The sequence below is a fragment of the Anas acuta genome, chromosome 1 (genome assembly GCF_963932015.1).
Source record: "Anas acuta chromosome 1, bAnaAcu1.1, whole genome shotgun sequence".
NCBI classification, from domain to species: Eukaryota; Metazoa; Chordata; class Aves; order Anseriformes; family Anatidae; genus Anas; species Anas acuta.
In genome coordinates, this window is record NC_088979.1 from 73,242,338 (window position 1) to 73,264,404 (window position 22,067).

General features: G+C 32.5%; 1 protein-coding gene across 4 annotated transcripts in view; it reads right to left on the minus strand.

The window, feature by feature from the left end:
* NLGN4X (neuroligin 4 X-linked) overlaps positions 1 to 22,067 on the minus strand; it is a 200,545-nt gene that overhangs the window by 118,907 nt on the left and 59,571 nt on the right. For all 4 annotated transcript variants that reach the window (XM_068682261.1, XM_068682243.1, XM_068682233.1 and 1 more), the window contains exon 3: positions 17,489 to 18,325. In XM_068682261.1, the coding sequence (XP_068538362.1) occupies positions 17,489 to 17,963 (475 nt within the window). In that variant the 5' untranslated portion in view covers positions 17,964 to 18,325. The remainder of the gene's footprint in view (positions 1 to 17,488; positions 18,326 to 22,067) is intronic.

Here is a 22,067-nt window from a genome sequence, read left to right on the forward strand (position 1 = left end):
AGAAACCCTAACTCTCCTTCCTCCAACAGCACATGAACAAAGTTTTCTATGATGCTGTCTAGAGCAACAATCATTCAACTCAATCACTATGCAATAAGGTTATCACAATTTTAGAGTGATTTTTTTCATAAGAAAAAATTTTCATAAGAAAAAAATCACTCTAAAATTGTGATAACCTTATTGCATAGTGATTGAAGTACTTTTGTCTTAAGAAGAATGTGTGGGTTCATGCTCCCTTAGCAGAGAAAACAGACAGACTGCCTGCCATACTCTTGATAAATGCCTTAAATGCCCATAATGAATACAAGAGACTCCATTTCTCTTCTGTCCTCTTTTACTTGCATCCATCCCAGAAGACACTCTTGAAAGTTTAAGAATATTTGAGAAAATTGAGAATATTGAGAAAAAAAGTATTTATATACAAATACAGTGAAATGAGAAGTTCACTAAAAATGACAGGAAAAAAAAAAAATTACACAAAAACTTTCCTAATGGCCGTCTAAATTGTCATACAACTTGGAGGCTACTCTGCAGGCTTTGAGGCAGTTTGTTAATTTAAAAGGTTTACATCTATTTATTGCTAATGGATGTGCTATGCTGACAGCTATAAAGAAAGAAATATTCCTTTTATATACAAGATTGGTACAGAAAAAAAAATAGATATATGTGTATATATATAAGTATGACTGTATGGAGTCAGATCAAAGATTCATGTACCCCTGAATATGACTATGATCAACAAAAGTGGAGCTAGCTTCTTGTAGTGAAGATACCTGTAAGAGTAAAATCACATCTATATTTTACTTCAGAATACCTACTTCCAGTTTCTTATATGCCTGTCCTTAAAGAAACAGGTTAAAGAAATTAACTAATAATTACTAAGATAGCTAATGTTAACTAATGATGTTATCAATCTTGTAAGGTCATAATTTTGTGCTTCTTTAGCTGCTCAGTGAAATCTTAAGTACATGGGCTGATACAGAAATCTCTAGTGAATACAATGCTGTAATCATGGAATGGGTAAGTACACAATTAAAACTGATATAGATGAAAAAAAATCTTTTTGTTGGTGTTGTTTGTTTGTTTTAAAGGAACATCCATCTGTATCATTAGAAACAATAAAGAAAAGGAAGAACAGCTAGTTAGATGGCCACTGTGTGCAATAAAATACAGCAGTACTATTTTTAGATACACTTACCAGACACATTGGAAAAGAAACTAGTGATCTGGGGAAAGAGAAGTCCACGAGATAGCAAAGAAGTAACAAAAAAACTTCTTAAAATTTAAGAACTACTAATATATCTGTAACAAAATTTGTGTAACGTATTAATGAAGTAAATCAACCAAATAAGAAAAAAGAAACAACTAAGAATACATCTTTACATCTTTACATATAATATGTATGAATATGATAACTGGAGAAGAATGAGAATGAAAAATTCAAGAGACAGAATGCACAAGATGTTCCAGACTGCACTAAAACATGAGAAGTTTCTAATTATCCAGGTACAAATGCTCATTAATAACTGCAAAGTTAATCAATTTAAATGCAATGGAAATAGATTCCCTTAAGCTACTCAAATTTCCTGATTCAGAGTAGTCATGATCTTCCCTGAGATGGAAATCCCTCATTAGCCCTTAAAATGGCTAATGCCATAAAGTTGCACCCCTTACTAAAATATTTAAATTCAGGTTACTAAAGTATGGATTAGATTAGGGAAAAGTAATATATTTTTAAATTAACGTATATACTTGGATATATTAGAAATTAAGAGCTTTTTAATGCAAGAACTCTTCACCGGTTTAACTGCTCTTGAACTGAATACTTTCAATCTAATACAAAGCATTGCTTGGACCTCATTTCCACTTATTGCAATATACTTAATCTTTTAAAATATTATGTAAATTCTCTTTACAAATCAATGTCAGCCTACCATATAGTCATTTGCAGACTACAAAACTAGTATCTGTACCTGCAGAAACCTAAGACAACATCCCAATATCAAAGCGTAGATCAAGACTTTTCTAGAAAACAAGAACATACTTATGAATAAATAAAGGACTGGTTTTGGCCTATATTAAAAGATGAAAAAGAGCTATCAAATATGACTGAATAAATGTCCAAATGATAAAATAAAAAGACAAATGTTTAGAGAAGTAATTTATTTGTAAATAAAGCTGAAGATAGATATAACTAACAGCTAAGAAATAGTTAAAATGCTGTTCTATTAAAAACAACAACAACAGCAACAAAAAATAAAAGTGAGAAAGGTTGTAATGAAAAGTGTGCATCTCATCACAACCTTTCTAAACCATTTATCCTTTGGTATCTGTATTATTATTTCTGGAAATATGTAGATTTTCTTTAAAAGCCTTTCTCACCAGACAGCTGAAATGATGTGCTCCACATTCTCTCATTCTCTTTGGCCTGTTATGAATTTGGGCCAGGCCTTCCCAATGAAGAATGTGGATGTCCCTTCCCTGTAAGTGTTTAATGACAAGTTGGATGGAGCTTTGAGCAAGCTGGTCTGGTGGAATGTGTCCCTGCCCATGGCGGGGCGGGAGGGGTGAGGAGGAGGAGGTTGGGAACTGGATAATCCTAGGTTCCTTCTAAACTATTCTATGATTCTATGACTGTAAAAAGTACTGAAGTTTTTGTATGTCGCTGCTGCTTCCTCCTTCAACAATTATGCTGGCAAGTCAGTCCTGCCTCATGAGGTCCAAACTAGAGAAATGTATTGTTGTGGGCATTTGCTAAGTGTTAGTAGTTCCCCACGTTGCTAAAGTTTGTTCCCCAAACATGCCCAGCTTCTTCCATCTCTATGCCTAAATATATGTATTTAACTTGGACACACTTTGTGACTTGTCTTCTATCAGATATTACTTCCATGGGAGCTCTGAGAGGAGACTGGACAAGATCTGATCCACCATCTACTGAACTGAAGAAAAGAAAATGGAGTGCTTAAATTATATCTAACAGAGCATATAACTGCCCCCTCCTAGCTCTCCCCCCACCCCCAAATAAAATAAAATAAAATAAAATAACATAAAATTAATAATGTCTACACTCAAAGATTTCTTTTCAGAAGAAAAGAGAGGTCATCCAGCTTTCTTAAAGTAATTTCCTCCAATCTATACCACTGACAACCCTGTTCATAAAATAAAGAAACACTTTGTTTTTCTTTATTCATTTCTTAAGCCAATAGCCTTACCTATGGAACATGACATTACAGAAAAAAATGTGGAGTTTGTCTTTAGCTTCCTTATATGATGTTATCTTTGATACCCTATCACACAGTAGGGAGGAAAGAAGAGTAATGAGAATTATCTGAGTATATCTTTGCATGAAATAGCCAACAAATACAAAAGTAACTTTCAAAGAAATCAGTCAAATATGTCAGTGATTTTTCATTCTTCATGAAAAAAAAATCACAAGATCACACAAACTTTCTGGGTTATAGGCAAGCCAACGCATTTTTGGAAAACAGTAAATAAGGATCTTAACACTATTTCTTCATAAACTTTAAAGATGATCGTAAGCTAAATGAGTGACATCATCTGACATCACCGCTGATAACCATATAGGGTGGTAAACCTTGCTCTATTGCTCTGTTTCACCTGAAGTTCATATTATTTTCAAAATAAATGACTAAAATTATTTATATTTCATCTTAATTACTAGATCCAACACGTTTAAATTACCAAGGTGTGAACCTTTACCATTCCAACTCAGATGAGATATAGGATGAATTCATGGGATGTATACCTTAAACTCACAACAATCATAAAATAAAATGCATTAGCTTAAATATCGTTAATACTTTTTATATTTTGACTACAAGTCAGCATATTTATAGAATGTGCACATAACTCATGTAGCTGTTTCTTATACTGCAGGTGACTACTCTTAGCTCTTTTCTGCCATTCTAGGTCGTGGAGGAGATGGAACAATGTACCTGTCAGTAGAAAGGAAACACAACCACTGTGGAAACATTTCAGATTTGAAATCAAATTAAAGTCACAGTCAAGGTTGCAGCTAACTGATAATAAAGAAAATTAGGGACTACATGACCAAATTATTATTATTTTTAATTTATTTATTATTAGTAAAGAACTGGGAACAGGGAGAGGTGTGACTGCCTCTTGGGTTATCTCAACAAAATCATTCTCTAGTTCTGCACAAAGGAAATGTGATGCATGCAAAAAGAACATAGTGTCTTTGAAGAATTAAGCTCTGGGGAGAACTGACAAAGGGGGAAAGGGAGAAAGTGAGAAAGGGAGATGTTGATTGCTCCCAGTGACATTTGCTTAACAACCACAAGAAAATGAAAATGGTCAACACAGGTTAAAGTCTTAGATCTACACTGTCTTAGCTCACTAAAAAGGACACTAAACAAGTTTTGTGCTTAAAAAAATCATTTGGAATTCCAAAAGTGCTGGACCAATGTACAAGTACATATCTTTTTAGATCCAGTCTCACGAGAATGTTTATAGGTCATGAGAAATATGCATTTCAGAATGGTCTGCAATAATTACACCAGCTAGGTCACAGCCACCTGGCTGGTCTGTTAGAGCAAACACTTTATATTATACTCAGGAGTAATTTCTTTATTAGTTGAAAGACAGTAAAGAAAATTAAAAGACTGATAAAAATTTTCCAAACCATTATGTTGAATAAGCATGCAAACGGCATACTTTCTTCCAAAATCAATTTCTGACTACTTAATTTTATTATATGCTTTGCTGTCATTCATGCTTTTGATAAGCTTTGTGAAAAAAGGCTATTAACTATGCAACACATGTTAATAACAGCTTTTCTTTCATTCATCATTAAGCTACTTGACCTCTTCTGACTTTAAATACATGGCATCTTATATACCGTATCCAACCACAAAGTTTTCCCCATTTTTCAATATCTAAATGATATATAATAATATAATAATATAATAATACAATATAATAATATATAGTCAAGTATATATATGTATATATAGTCTTATTTCCTATAGCATGTCTTCTATCTCTTGGAAAAACAAACAAACGAACAAACAAACAAACAAACTTTCTTTGTGAACACTGAAAGCAAAGGATTACATGTAAATGTTGATAGCAAGCTTACACTCCTCTACTGATTTTTATTCTTTTTTTTAAAATCATCATGGTATAATGGTGGTAAAGCCTTTTTACCACCCACAGACATATCAGAAAAAGCCATTTTGATCCTCATTTTCTAAACGGGCAACCAAGGCACAAAGGCAGAAGATTGTCTATCTATAATTTCATGGGATAGCTGTAAGAAATACTCTCAGTTCCCCTCAGACTTTACGAAATCTGTCTAATGCATTGATTAGAAAACCTGTCTTGTAAAGTTCTCACCTGTTGAGATTACTCACACCAACAAGTATAGAAATAATCTTTCTACATATCCCAAATCATATCACTTTAGACAGAAATCAAATTTTCTGAATTCCTGACAACTCATATTTTATGGGTCATTATCTAGGAAAAAAATCAGTATCCACAACATTTCTGTAACAGCCTAACTTAATTATTTATTACTTAACTAACTATTACTAATACTAATTTATTACTAAATTATTTATTACTTGTTTATAGGGAAGAAAAAAAAAAAAAAAAAAAGAAGAGAAATTAGAAGCCTAAGGAATAGATTTTTATTTATTTATTTATTTATTTATTTATTTATTTATTTATTTTCTGGGAGAAATTAAGCAAATATGACAAAATATTCTCCCAGTTCTTCTCAAAAAAAAAAAAAAAAAAAGTTTCCCAAAAAATGTTGCCTTAGGCAAACAAGACTTTAAGATAAAATATTATAAAATAAATTGAAATAAAACACGTCTTAAGAAATAAATAAATAAATAAAAATCTAAGTAAACATGGTGCAGTGGAAGCACATACTGAAATCTGCAGATGTAAAAGACGACTAAAATCATCTCAGTCAAACCCTGTAAAATACAATACATTTGGTAGGGAAAATGAATAATTAAAAGAATGAAAATTCAGGTACTTTTGCTTCACCCCTGTGTATTTAGAAACTAAGTTGTTATGAGCCTCTACATAAAATGGAGAAGGTAAATTACAAGTTATGTATGGTACCACCTAATATTTACACAAGCAACATAAAAGTGACAAAACGGCCAAGAAACTAGCTTACTTGTGGTAAAATATCACATATAGAAATAATTCAGTATGACCTTCAGGGTGAAAAAATCCTTTAAAATAAACCCACTTATAGTGCAGAAAAAAAAAAAAAAAAAAAAAAAAGGAAAAAAAAAGGAAATGGGAGGTAGAGAGAGAGAACCAAAACCAAAACCAAAGGCTACATATTTAGATTTTTTAAAAAGTAAGTTAATAATCACAATACTAAACCCATCCTGATTATTATTCATGTTAACATAATTAGTATTATTAGGAAAACAAGTAAGGTAAAAGAGCATACATTTAGAAGTGTGATAAACTATTAGGAAACAACATGTGTGACAGCAACACTCACAAGAGGAATAAATTATTTCATAATATTTCTAAAGATTGATATATGCTAGTATCTTTTACGCTTATCATTACTTACTAACCTCTTCAATTATGTAAATGTAAGAGAAAATTATCTTAAGTATTACAGGCCATATTTTCAAAGGTGCAAAAAGATTAAATGACTGCTTGAATTGTCAATTGAATGCAAGATCGGTATTACATGATTGAGATCTTTTGCTATTTTCCTAGATACATTTTTAAGGTGACTGGATGCATTTAGAGAACTGATGTTTGTAATACCTGAATATTATCCCTGCCTCAAGTCTTGCAATATCCCAAAAACTTGTTGGGCACATTCATACAATGGGATGTGGGACAAACATTTCATGATGACATATAAGTTGTGAGCAAGAGTTGCTTCAATAAAAATGAAAAATGAAATAGAAACAAACCAAACCCAAACCAACAAAACCATAAGAACTAAATTAAAGAAAATTCCAATGTACAACCACGGACCTCATGAGATCCTCATAGTTTCCTGCAGTACAAATGCAGACCACTAAGCATAGTGTCTCTCTGAAGGAATGCAGTACAGAGGGATTAAGATGTGAAAGAAAAGCAGGCTCCCTCGTACAAATGTTTCATTCACACCCACTAAATAGCTCTTTTTCTGGTCCACCTATTTGGTAGCTGTCTCCTTTCCAAAAATTACTTAAGACACCTTACTCATGTTTTCTCAGCTTTTGCTTCTTTTATCTTCTTTTGCTTCTAACTTTAGTAAAACAAGAGAAAAAGATCTGGATAGCACTTTTTGTGGAAATTGAAATTGAGGCTATACCTTGTGTACATAAGACATTCACTTGTAACGTGAGCAAAGAGACCATGACAGAACTCAGTAACAACAAGAAGTTACAACAAATAGTGAGACTGAAGAAAGAGAAAAGAAATGCAGTTTGAAAATCCCTTAGTGGCTTACTGTGAAAATGGTTAAAAACAACAACAACAACAAAACAAGAAAACGAAACAACAACAAAACCAGATACAGTTAAGAATAAAAATTTACCTATTCAATTCATATACCATGTTTTTGTTCTGGGAATAGGACTGAAGGTATTATAAATAATCCCTTGTTAATGAAAATAAAGAATAAGCCATCCATGGTGGATTGTTAGATTTTATTTTATTTTATTTTATTTTTTAGTTCATATTACTGCACTTATTTGTATTCAGTTCTTTCTTCAATCTGTTTTTATTCAAATAATCCCACTAAGAGACTGTTACACTAAGCTGTTCTCTTTTGTACAACATTTCTGTCATTTTCTTTGACTTAAATATATTTTGAGGTAATTGTTAGTGACTAAGCATAATAATTATGCCATATGCATGGTTTTAGATGCCGTCATAGTAAACATCTGATGTGATCCAACTCCCACAGACACACCCTAGTCATCAATTACTACACCAGTTACTAAATAGGTACTACTCTTGTACCTATTCTCTAAAGACAGCACAAGAACAAGGTAAGGTAGAAAGAGTCCTTACAAGGTAAGGTAGAAAGAGTCCTGATGAGAAAAGCATCTAAAATCAGCAAGAATGCTAATGTACCAGTCATTTTAAAGGACCTACATTATGTCTGGAAGGGTATTTTGGAGGGGAAACCCTTATTTTTGCAATTTGGCATTTTGCATGACTTAATATAACTTAAATCCAGTATGAATACAGTAAAAACTAATTTCTCTATATTATTAGTGAGGCAGAAGCTTAGGCATGTTTAACATTCTTTGCCTTGGTGAAATAAGAGGGTGCAAAATGCTTTGGTGTTTTGCATATATATAAAAAAAAAAAAAAAAAAAAAAAAAAGAAAATGGAGAGTCAATGGCATTCATTGACAAATATCTGACTCTGTCTAAATCAAGTCTACAAATTAGGAGTACAAAATGATTCCTTTTCAATTAAAATATTGCTGCCAACTCACCATAACTTAACAGAACTATTTTTTTTTCTACTTTAGAATCAATTCTGCTATTCAGTAAGTTTAAAATCAAGTAGTGTCATTTGCTATTTGGTTTAACTGGTGTATTCTCAGTATGCTTCTCATTTAAAACATCATTAAATTTAAAAAATAAAAATAAAAAGTTTGGTGTAAATTTGTAAGTGTGAGTGCGTGTTTTGATTGGATAGGTTTTATTTCATACATAAATTCGTCACTCCACAAAAATAGAACCAACACTCACAGTGTTATTAATTTTCAGGTTTGCAAAGGTACACAGGATCCCTTGTTATATACTTTAGGGGCATTAACCATAACCTGTCTGCATGTTTTTTTTTTTTTCTACTGTATTCACCAGCACCATTTGCAAAGCTCTTAAAAAATGAGTTTGCTGGAAACTTGTGCTCCCTCTGCTGGATAAATAAAGCAAGAATAGCAAATGAAATCAAAACCATTGCAATAGTATTGCAAATGGAGAATTAACTGCTTAAGATCTTCAAGCCACTCTAAGAATCTAATTATCTTTTATGTGGTGTTTTATTTGTAAGAGGATAAAATGTACATTTTTGAATTGGGCTTTCATTTGCCTAACTGAATATTTACTAAATCAGACAATGCATCCAGGATTTCCAGCTATGATGGCTTGTAAACATTACAAGTGATTATCAGACATTCATTTGAGTCAGCATAAAGTAATTTCTCTCCATTGTATTAAATATTTCATGCCCTGTCAATTAAAAATCTATTTAACAACAACCCAGAGATAATAACTAGTTTGGAACAAGACACCAGAAATCCTGTTTTTGACTAAAATTCCCTATATATAGTGCATGAAGTTGGCTTACCATTGCCAATAAATTTATTCTTCACTAGACATTTGCCTACAGCAAGAACTTTAAAAGATAAATTTTCCTTTTATTATAACATTTCTATAATGGATTTTTAACACATCAGCACCAGCAGATAGCTGTAAGCATTAGTTCATGTTCATAATTATTTCTTATCATTTGATCGTTTGTCTCTTTGTGCAACAGAAGAGCAAGAGCAATCTCCACACTAAATAAATAAATAAATAAATAAATAAATAAATAAAGCCTTAAATATTAAGAAAACAAATACATCCATATTCCCTCAGATGATGATAATATCACAAACACAAATTAAATATATTTTTTGTTTTGTTTTGTTTTGTCCTCTATTTGGCTAAACATTAATGCATTTTCATCACAAAATGTGAACATTTAATTCCTTATCTGGCATTTGGAGAATATTATGCTTATCTGGAATTATAAGCAAGAAGCACTGAGACGAAGAACTGAATGCTGGAGATATTCTTTCACTTTAAAAAAGGATGACAAAACAAAGTACTGTGCAATGTTCAGGAACAATGTTATTATTATTATTAATTTATTGATTTATTTTGTAGATAATTAAATATTTATAGAGCAGAAATGAATAGTTGTTTGTTTCACACATTACCCATGATGGCCACATTGTTGTTCTTTATTTTTTTTCTACTTCTCTTCTAGTCTACTTTTAAAAGATTTTTCTTGGAAAATCACTCTAAGACTCTATTATCTTTGAGGGTTATAACAGGTCAGATCCCTGCTAATCAGAAAAAGGATAATTCCTTTAAGTATTTCCACAGATGCAGATTCATGAACTTTGCTAGTTAGTTGAGCTATTCAGCAAATGTCAGTTTTGTCTGAAGCTGCACTTAATGCACTAAGGGAGAGTGAATCAAACCAGAACAAAAAGATACAAATAACTTTCAATAAGTGTACAGACCTATACAACAAAACAAAACAAATCCTGAAACACGATTAATGAGATCATAAAGCCTTATTTTTTCCAGTGTAATTTTATAGCTGGAATGAAATCAAAGCTAGTCAAAATGGTATAATCAAGATGCTACTAACATTAGAGTATTTTTTGTACTATTCATTAAACAGACATCTACCAAGGACCCACTCCATTGCTTGTAGAAGAGAAACTCTCAGTTTTAGATGTCAGGTTGTTATATTTTTGGAAGAAAGCAAGAAGACGCACAGTAGATAGGGCCAGCATATATAGGAATGTTTTGCAGGAATGCAGCGGAAAAAGTTATAAAAACAAAACAAAACAAACAAACAAAAAACACTCTAAAAAGACTACTGGGAGTCAATGGACAGAATGAAGTAAAATCGTCTGTCTGATCTGTCTCATGACCCACATGGGTAAAGACTGTTGTATTTTTTTCATCACAGAGCCAAATGGCACAGCCTCTATATCTCCAAAGGCACTGTTCTTTGACTAAAAGAATTATAACATTAATTTCTCTCTGCGGTAGAAGCATTGATTTATAGCATTTTAAAGAACATTCCCTCCCCCTCCCCCCCCACCCCCCCCAATCCAGCAGGTTTTTCAGCATGAGGTAATGATGAGACTCTGGGGAATTCTGCCAAAAGTTCTGTTCAGATTAGATAATGCCATATTGAATCCTGAGCCTTCCTTCTAGGCTTCATTGCATATCAATTCCTGAAAAAGCCATTTGGGTACAATCCTGTAAAGTGCCTGTGGAATGGGCAACTCTTGAAGGGAAGAAGAACATTTTGAAATCAGCAACTAAATCTGAGTTTATCTCTAAAGATTTAAGAACTTTATTTCATCTAGATTAGATTCCTGTTCTTTGCTGTCAGAAGGTATTTGTGACTGTTAAAAGCAACAATGTGAAATAAGGGCCTGGATTACCCATAGCTTTATCCTAGTAGGCAGAGGGTAGTGAGACATATGCCTTCTTCTTTCTCGCAGATGCTGCAATATTTTTGATTAAGAAGAGGAGATATGTTGAACCCTTGCAGTGAAAGGCTTGAGGTGTTCTGACACAATGGGAACTCTATCTTTCTAAATGGAGAGAGATTTTCTCTCTGCTGTTAAATTTTGCAGTTCTTTTTGACTGGGATTATATGCAGTAATTCCAACATTAACATTTCATATTATAATTGTTATCTATCATTAATATCTCTCACTTTGGATAGATACACAAGCTTTTTAAAAAGGGATACCTCTATTTGTGTATAATTTTTGTACTGTATGTCTGAAATATATTTGAGTGACAAGGCAATTTTGATACTCAATATGCAACTTTCCAAAGAAGACAGATATGGACTGAAAGGTATTGACAGAAACTGTGACAATCTTAAAAATGAAAACAAACTGTTTTTACATTATGTTTTGTTGAAGAAAAACATTATTTGTAATACAAAAGTGTTCAAACATTATCCTACACAAAATAAAATAAAATATACTAAATATATATTAAAAAATAAATATTTTAAATATAACTGAATAAACCAATAAGAGACATAAAACTGTATGTTTCTATATCTAGTACACAAATTATAATTGATTTTAAAAAGCACATAAGGATTTTCAGGAAGTATCAAAACTACAGAGATGTAAACATTAGATATTATTTTTTTGATTTCTTCAAGATATTTACATAAAACCTGGATTTGATTTCTTATATGGCTACTTACATTTACAAAAGCAGTGAAGAAACAATAGAAAAATTGCATTTTTGAGATTAGCTGATAAATTCCAGATATATCTACTGAAACTTGAAATTATATAAATTCTTGGAGGGTCAAGACCATAGAAACTTAATAAAAATTACATACATCTTTCATTCTGTTACTATTTTTATATAGGTACCTTTATTCCTCGTATTAATAAATAAATATTAATAAATAACCCACTGAATAGCTTACTTTTTTTTTTTATGTCATCAAATAGTTGTTAAGCTGACTCATCTTGTTTATTTTTGTCTTTGTCTTTCTCTCCCCTTTCCCACGAAAAAAAAATAAAAAATAAAATAAAAGATAAATGTTTGAACAGATTTTTATCAATTTAATTTTATAGAGACAATTTTGTTAAAGAAATATTTTCCAAATTAAACAGATGCTGCAATTCAACAGAAATGGTGTGAAGAAGGCTGCAAACATCCAGTTATATACTGAGCAGATATCTGCCTAATACCAAAAAGTGGCATAGCATGCAAGTTATAGAAATCACCTAACACACCTCTTCTTTGTTGGCTTTGATCAAGTTGTTGATTTCTTCATTGCTTATTCAACTAGAAACAGTCTAAAGAAGTCTAAAGTGTGGTGGTACCTTTTCACCACACTACTGCTCAGAGAAGGAATACTGTTGATCTCTTTGCTGTTATCCAAGACTTTGTTTCTTCCTGGTACCCTACAGTTATACATGTATGCATCACTAATCCTGAAGAGCATTCTCAATTTCTCTATTCTAATCAAAAAAATATGACCTGCCTACTCATCCTTAATATGTATCATTACCTATCACTTTTTGTTGTTACTTTAGCAGTACTTATTGTGATATAAATGATTCAGAATCTCAGAGTAGTTCTCTGTTCTGCTGAGCAGTTCTCAGAAGATTCCAAATACTTCATGAATCAATCCCTAGTAGATGGTGGTTTTTGAGCTACCCACTTGTATAAAATGTACCCTTTTCCAATATAACAAAGTAAGTAAAATATATATGTTTGTAAAAAAAAAAAAACAAAAACAAAAAACAAAAACAACAACAAAAAAATTTTTGTTTAATTTTCTTGTTTGTTTTGAAGAGAGGTTTTAAACAACAAAAAGATGTTTTAGATTTTTATCTCAACTTGATATTAATACAACTTTTAAATTTATCATGAAAGAAATCCAAATTAAAGTTCTTTTAGATATATAGCTTATTAAAGTTCTTTTAAATATATATCTTTTTTTCTATATATTTTTTCCCAGTTAGCAAGCTCCTTCAGCATCCACAGATTCAGTTGATAAAGGCCAGGGATTAAGCACAGCCGATTAACAGTCTGTGTCCTCTTCAATCTAGCATTTCCACTGCAGATAAACCTATATTCAGACTGAAGTTATAATAAACAGGCTGTCCTCAATATCATTTCCCTAGATGACCTCCTCAAAACTGACATTCAAGTATTCTTGTGGAAAATTGCAGTTTACAGTAACTGGAAAAGCAGAGAATGCAACATACACTCCCCACAAATGGGATATTGTTTATTCAGGAGATCAAGATAAATGTTTAGAAAACAGTTTGGACAGTGTTAATTTTACTATATTTCTTTTAATTTCTTTTATTCTTTTATTCTTTTATTTTCTTTTCAATTATCATTTTCAATTCCTTATGATTATAGATTAGACTTTTAAAAAAACATTTCTTTATTGCTTATTCTTATCTTTAAAATAACCACCTATTTGTTTATACTTGTTATACTTGTTATGAGAAATTGTATTTATTGTTTATATTTATTATGAGAAAACAAATTTATCTTGAAGGATTATAGTGGTAGCAAAACTCTTTCAAAGTCAAAGGAAAAAAAAAAATCAAACACCAAAATACTCTACCTAATGAAATATAAAAGTTACCCTACATAAAGTGTCAGTGCAAACAATTTTTCAAGTGAATTTCAAGTGAATTTTCAAGTAAAAGAATAAAATTCTACATGGACATAATTTTCATAATATTCTATTAGGTATGTGCTTTAATTTTTACCATAAATAATATTTTTGTTTAAAATGGAAAAAAAATATATCTTAAAGATATCTTTTCTAAAGAGATATCTAAAAAAAAAAAAAAAAAAAAAAAAAAGATATCTTATACCTTTTTTTTTTTTTTTTTTTTTAGGAAGATTTTAATATAGAAAATTCTGACAAGTTTTTCAGCCACTGCCATTTGATGTTTGAAATCCAGAACATATGGGTCAGAAAAAAAAAAAAGTCAATGACTATTACAAATGAGTATTACAGATCTAAATGTTTAATGGACATTTTAATTCCTTTACGTAGATGCTCCAGGTATTTTAAGCAACTATCGAATTTTGTGTTCTTTAATTTCAGTGTGTTTCTTTAAACTGAATCATAATCATTTAGTACATATAACATCTCATTATATAATAATAAGATATTATTAATAAAATATTAATAATGTATAGGATTAATTATAATAATAAAATAATAGTATATAACATATAAATATATAATATATCTTATACATTTATATATCAGATATATAAATGTAAGATATAAGATATAAATATAAGATATATAAGATATAAATATATAAAACAATATATAAAATATAAGATTCAAATATATAAATCTTATCTATCCAGTTAAAGGGCCTGGGTTTTACTCTTGTTTCCATTAGTTTATACTGGCAGAATCCTAGTGAAATCATTCTGAAATCAGATGAATTAATGTGTGTGTTTATTCTTCAGTTCATCATTCAAAGCACATGACCAAAATTTGGTTCCCTTTGCCCAAACCACAGAAACAATAAGAAACAGGTCATGTTATGCAGTGCCAAAAAAAAAAAAAAAAGAAAAAAAAAGGAAAAGAAAAAAAGAACAAAGCTACAATTTGGTTATTAATTCCCTAGAACTGGTTTGAAGCAAGCACTGCATGTGGCCATAGTTAATTCATTAGAGTTGTTCATTAGTTCTTTTCACTGAAGGTGTTTTTTATCTTTTTTTTTTTTTTTTTTTTTAAGGCATAAAATGATTCACATTAAGTTTCATAGTCAGAACATTAATTAGTTGGGATGATTCCATTCACCTTTTATTGCAGACTTAAAACAGTTTCAAAGCTTTTCTAAATAAATCTGTGCTTGAGAAAGAATTGGAATTGTTAATTTAACTCAAAGTCACTCACTTTGAGACTGCTTCAAAAATTAATTTCATGGTCTCTGTAACAACATAGTTTATTTCTGCCAACTATGACTCATATAATGAAGCATAATGCGTTTAATCAGACTGTATGGACTACAATTTAAGGTTATTTATGTTTACTATGGTTAGAAGACACAGTAACTTACGAGGTCAGTTCTCCTTAGTCATCTTTATGAGCAGAAGGTTGCATATTTTCCTTACCAAAGAGCTACACTGAGCTATAGTTAAGTAGTGATAAAATTTCAGCATACCGTTAAAACATCATGTATTCCATATATTCATTCTGAAATTTCTTGTTCTCTGTTGGAGCTGGTTAAAAACACTTGTCATATCGCACAGGAACAATCTAGCCTTCAGCTCATTACCAACACCAAAACTTTTCTGTCATTTTATTCAACTAAATACTTTTTTTTTTTTTTTTCCTGAGAGTGTATATATAAAAGACAATTTATTACCATTATAAGAAGTTATTTTGTGTAAACAAATAATCTAAAATGATGAGAATTTAAGTGGACATAAAGGTGTACAAGAGTGTAATTAATTTTATCAGTCCTTTTTATTTATAAGCTAACAGCAAATCTCATTTGTTATTACCCACAATACAAGGAATTTTATAGGTTCTTAGTCATTCAGCACACAGTATTTCATTATTACCCACATGATATAAAATAAAATATTATTCTATAAATTTATATATATATATTTTCCATTTCTAATTTTCTGCCTTATTTAATGGAAAACAAAAAATAAAAAACCAAAAAACTTATTTTTACTAGATTAGAGGAATATATGAATGTAATGACATTGGCCTTTAAAATGACATGAAGTTAGCAGTGAGAACAATTAAATTCTTAATCTTAAATGTCTTCTTAGGACAAACCCACCATAGTGACAAATTAAAAGCTGCAGACAAAATCCATAATATAAAGAACTATGGGAAATATATATGGGAATAACCTAGGAGTGAGGTACAGTGCAATGAAACTAGAAGAGGGAAAGAAACATGTGGCTCCTTCTAGTAAATACATATGCGTGAACATAAACACACATACATATACACACATACAGAGCAGCCTACACAGCCTACACACACCTTGTCTTTCAGAGTCCTCTGATTTAAGCAGCTTGATAGTATGTGTTTGCAGTGTTCCCAGTATTCCCAAACCTTATCCCTTTATTTTTACCTTTTAGCTTTTGGCTTCAGTTGATGAGAACTGGAAAAAAAGGTGGTATGTTTAAGGCTTCCAAACAGATTGGAAATTCTGAGTAAAGAAGCCAATCAAGTCAAAAGGATTACAATAAAGAACAAAATTTGCATATTTAGAGTATGGTTACTGAGAAATAACAATGTCTTAGTTATGCAAATCAAACCCTCAGCTGAATTGAAGAGATTTGCATATCTGGGAGAAATCTGTCACTTTATGCACCAGTAACTACATTCTAAGTGGCTGAAAGAACTGGCATTCAGCAGAATATTAAATATAATTTTCAGAAGAGTTTTTTATTTCCTTGGGATATAAACTATAATCATTTGAGGATTGGTAAAAAAAGGTCTTGTTTTCTGTAAGAAGCAATACCATTTTGCACCTCATAAGATATATCTAGTATGCCAAAATGCTACAATATTTAAGACTGAGATCATGAAAACTTTCAAGGTGTTGTGTGTTGGCATTTGTGTTCATAAGTTAACCATAGGCTCCAAGGTAATAAAGTAAAATAAAATAAAATAAAATAAAATAAAATAAAATAAAATAAAATAAAATAAAATAAAATAAAATAAAATAAAATAAAATAAAATAAAATAAAATAATTAAAAAATAATAATAAAAAAAAAGAGGGGGAGGGGAGAATTCTCCTTTAAAATGAGTATGCTGCAGCATTTGTACCATCCATGCAATTAAAAATACAAAGTTACTTCTGGTTAATGTTTATTTCCCTGTTCCTCTTTCCTCTCCTGTTTTCCTCATCTGAACTCAGCTCTAGTTCAGATGTAAGATTTGTAAGATTACACACCCTGCCCTGTGGCACTGGATACACTGGTGTTACACTGTGGCTGCAAATGAAATTGTGGTGTTACACTGATACATGAAGAAGAATTCATGCAAACATGTTCGATCTGTGAAGTATTCTTTATGATGAGTATTCACGGACATGATCCATTTCTACAGATAAAATATGGGGGAAACTGAGCAAGATGATTTAAAGACCTAGCTACTCAACTCATGCAGGAATTGGTGAGTGAGCTGAAGTGTGTTCCTGAGAGTACTTACCATCCTCTGTGGGTACATAGATATTCAAATACAGGCAGTCTTCATTTTGATCTTGAACATATGTCACCACAGTATCCAGATTGGCTGTAAACCAGACTGGCAGCATGTCGTTGAGCAGTGACCTCTCATCCAGGTACTGTGGGCAAACAGCAGCAAACTGCGTGGCATTTCGGACACCTGTCCAAGATGATGGAGGTTCTGGAGGCTGAAATCGCCTTTCTCCGGTTGGAGGAGAGGCATAAGGAACACCCAGATACTGCTCCACTGGACCAAGGATCTCATTGGGCAGAGGTGTTCTTAAACCACGTATTTTGCCATAATTCGTGGTAACCACTGGGTATTGTGCTTGACCATCAATGAGAGTAAATCTTATAGCCAGTGCAGTTATCCATAGGAGGAAGTTAGAATTCAACATAACACACACTGGGGTGAAGATCAAAGGCAGCCATAGAAGTCCCATTGGTTTCGACATCATTTAAATGAACATCAGCAGTGCTCTTTTCTTCCACAACCAGGAGAAAAAGGAGTCAAAGAAAATGAAAATAATAAAATAAAAAAGCAGGCAAAAGTAGATGAAGTGAGGCAAAAGTGTAATCTTGTTCAGGCAGTGAAAAAGCAAAAGCTAATGTGTGCCTCAGTTGACTGACTGTAGACAAATTCCAACATCTGAAGAAGCAAAAGAATGTTTGCCCCCAGGGACCATCCCAGACTTGAGTGTTGGCTTACTCCTGGCAACACACAGCTTCTCCCGGTCAGTACAGTGGGGACAGATCGACAGTTACTCCACTTCCCCAGCAAAATGGCTCCTTCCAGTCAAGTCTAGCCCACTCAGTCAGCCTGTAGCCAAAAGAAAGCAAACAGTTAAAATCAACGGACACATTTTATTGGCATAAACCTACACAAAATAAACAAATAAATCAAATTCATTCTTTATTTACACAGAACGACCCACAAATCTTTTATGAACTTTAGCCACCTTGTTTAGCTATGTGTTTCTGAAGATACACAAGGTAAGAAAATTGAAAATTGAAGCCACAAACTTGTCCAAGGCTATAAAACAAACCAAACACTCTGCTTCTGTATGTACTTCCAAACCAAACCACAGCCCAAATGTTAATGCTTTCAGGAAAGTTATCCCACATTTAATTGCTAGCTCCAGGGTATTTTCTGCCCTGAATAAACATCTCCTTTTTTAACCACACTTGTATTCCCACAGTAAATGTTCATTAGATGTTTTGCTGCATTGGATAATCTCTCATTGTTGTTATATGACTTCTATATATTATTTTTCACAGGTAAGCCTAATATTCTGTATGATTAACAATTTACCTCCACATAATTCAGACGTTCCAACGAATGTAATAGAATTATCTTAGTTCAAAGCAAACGTGAAAATGGAATTAGTTAAAATTAGATACTACGGCATTGGTTTTCATATTGTCTTTATTTGTACAATTTCTGACAAAAATGAACAATTGCAACTGAAAAATAAATGTGTAATACAATTGCTCAGAAATCAGATCTTGACCTACACTGTTACAACTATGGAACTTTGCCTTCTTACATGCTCCTAATTTAAATTCTTAGACAGAAGGCAAATCATAAATAAATCATGTTATTTTTTAATGAAATACAAGTTGCATACCATTACAAGAAGCATAAATAACAATACAACACTTCTTAATACTTACATTCTTCTCCCTACCCAAATAAATGGAGGAGTTTTAAAACATTTTTCAACTTAAAATCACAAATGGCAATTCCACAGTTTGAAAAATCCTTATTATAGGAAACTAATACTGATACGATACATTTTATGGGATGAACACAAACTATCACATAAGCCATTTATATATGTGGACTACCAGGTTCAATTTTCAGTCAGGACTCTGTCTCATGAAAATCAGGTTTCAAAAGCAGAAAATTCCAAGTTAAGTACTTATTGACAGTGATTTCAAATTAAAAAAAAAAAAAAAAAAAAAAAAAAACTGGGATGGGCTTTCTTCTACATCATTTTGACGGTCATATTCTAGAGCCTCATACCTGTTATGTAAGGGTAGATGGGAAGGTGAGGTGGGCAGGGAGAGAGCTCACTTACCACCCTGAACAGAAACCTGCTTCCATTCCCCACCTTGATCTAGGTCCCTTCCTACTGCCTGGCAGGATGGGGGGACTTTTGTCTTTTGTGTAGTGTCTGTCTGGTGGGATAAGGGAACCTTTGTTACTTGTGTTGTGGCAGGCTCATGAGTCTGTCTTAGGGAGGGTATAGTATGCTTCCACCAGTCAACTTCCCTCTCTGACTCCCTGATGCTCCTCAGCCTACTCACCCCCTCCTGAAACTCTGCCACCAGGCTAAGCAATTCTTCAAGCTGGGCACACCTCACAGCTCACAAAGGTGCACCCACTGCTGCTGCTGTCAGACAATGACAGAAGACTCAGGCACAACCTGCAGCCCAAGACCTGGACAGCCACGTGTTTCTCCGAGATCTCTGTCTGGGTAGCCAGAGAGGCCGCAAGAGATGCAGAGGCCATGGCTTTCTGCCAGGTGGATACCATGGCTGGCCTCTTCATGAGCAGGTTACAACCACTGTTGGAAAAGATTGTTGGAAAAGAGCAGTGAGGCGCCCTGCCCTCCCTGCTCACCCTTCTGGTGTGCACTGCTGCACCCCCCCTCCCCCCCTCCCCCCCGCCCTGCAAATGCCATGCCATGCCCTGTTTTCCCATCCTGTCCACAGCGCTCCTGGTCTCGGGTGCTGCTGGCTCCACCCATGCCTCCTCAGCCTCCCTCGCAAGGGCTGCCGGGTCCTGGCAGGTCCTGGCGGCTCCCTCAGCTGCCTGGAGTGGCCTTGATGCCTTGATGCCCACCTCAGTCCCCTGCTCTGCTGCAGAACACGTCTGTCCTGGAGCCAATCACATAATGTTTGTGTTTCTGATTCATTGCATGCATGAATCAGAAATGAATGAGAAATTTTGTTTTTAAGGATCCTGAATGCATAAAGAAACACACTGATGGCTAAGACAAATAATATAACTAGTTATCTCAACCCCACAGTCTGATCCGTAACAGCCTGACCCACAGCATTTGCCATCCAGTGCAAAGATATAAACAAATCGCAGGCAGTCACAAGTGCAAGTACAGGACAGGTTCATTTCACAAAAAACAATTCTAAGATGATAAATAGCCAGAATAAAAAGCCTATTTACAGTATCATATTCTAGTTATTAAAAACTATTGGGTTTTAGCCAGCTAAATAGTGATAGAAACAATCAGGGTTTTAAATAATTTCTTATTAAAAAGCTCTCTTTAAAAAAAGTTTAAATACTTAATAATCTATGAATGAACACCACATGCAACAAATCTTTAAATGGTTTAAAAATTATTGTGAAGAAAATTGTTTTAAAAAGACCATATTAACCAGACAATATCCCACTTTTTCACTTTATGGGGTTTTTACTAGGGAAATTGCCATTTTCACCAAGTCAGTTTCATACATACGCATTTATACACACAGAACGACACATGGAAAAAAAATATGTAAAAATATCAAGACATAAGGGAGATGATATTCCTGCTATTCATGAACTAGCTAATGTTGCTTTGTATATCCTTAAAATTTTTGGAAGAGGTAAACATATAATCAACAATTGCCATTAGATTAAGCTTAAATAGAAAAATAGGAATATTTTATATAATATATAAGAATGTCTTAGATATTATGACAAAAAGTTAGATGCGTATTTATATTTATCCAGTCAACTATTTAATACACCTTTACATGCTGAGTCTACAGAGAGAAATGTAACTTGTCTTCTTTATTTACTTTCTTCTTTATTTACCTTCTTTATTTATCTTCTTTCTTTGGGTAATATCTGCTGGGACTTTTGAAGACATTACTCCCAAACTAGGTGCTAGTGAAATGAGTGGTGGGTTGCAATAAAAGCATGTTTCCTTTCATCCCATACTGATAACTTACTGATGACTTACTTTCCAAATGTGTGATCATTTTTTCCCCCATTAATTACTGCATGAAATAAAAGCAAATACTATGTCTGGGCCTACCTCTGACTGGAAAATTATGAAAATTATGCATCTTAGACATATATTTGGGATGAACTAGATAAGAATACATTTTAGTGATTCACTTACTATGTTAATTGCCTAAAACCAGAAGGATATTGTAATTATTCACTTGTTACATCGCAAATACTGCCAATAAATAAATAAATAAATAAATTCCAGACTTTATAATAACTCTAACTCAGTATTATAAACCTCAGTATGGACAAGAAATTGCTGAAATCAATTGGAGAACTTTGAACACCATATCTACACTTATTAATGGATCAACCAAGCTATATGTCAGTGTGATTAGACTGCTGTTCAATCACAGAAGTTCAGCATATAATAGGGATTGGAGGTTTCTTTTAATAATTCACAATACCATCATTTGTCTTTTACATCACATTCTAATGCATCTCTCATTATTTCACAATTAATGGATTTAAAAATTTAGTGACACAAAATAATAATAATAGTAGTGATACCAAAAAAAAAGCATTTGCATTTAGTTAGTAAAAG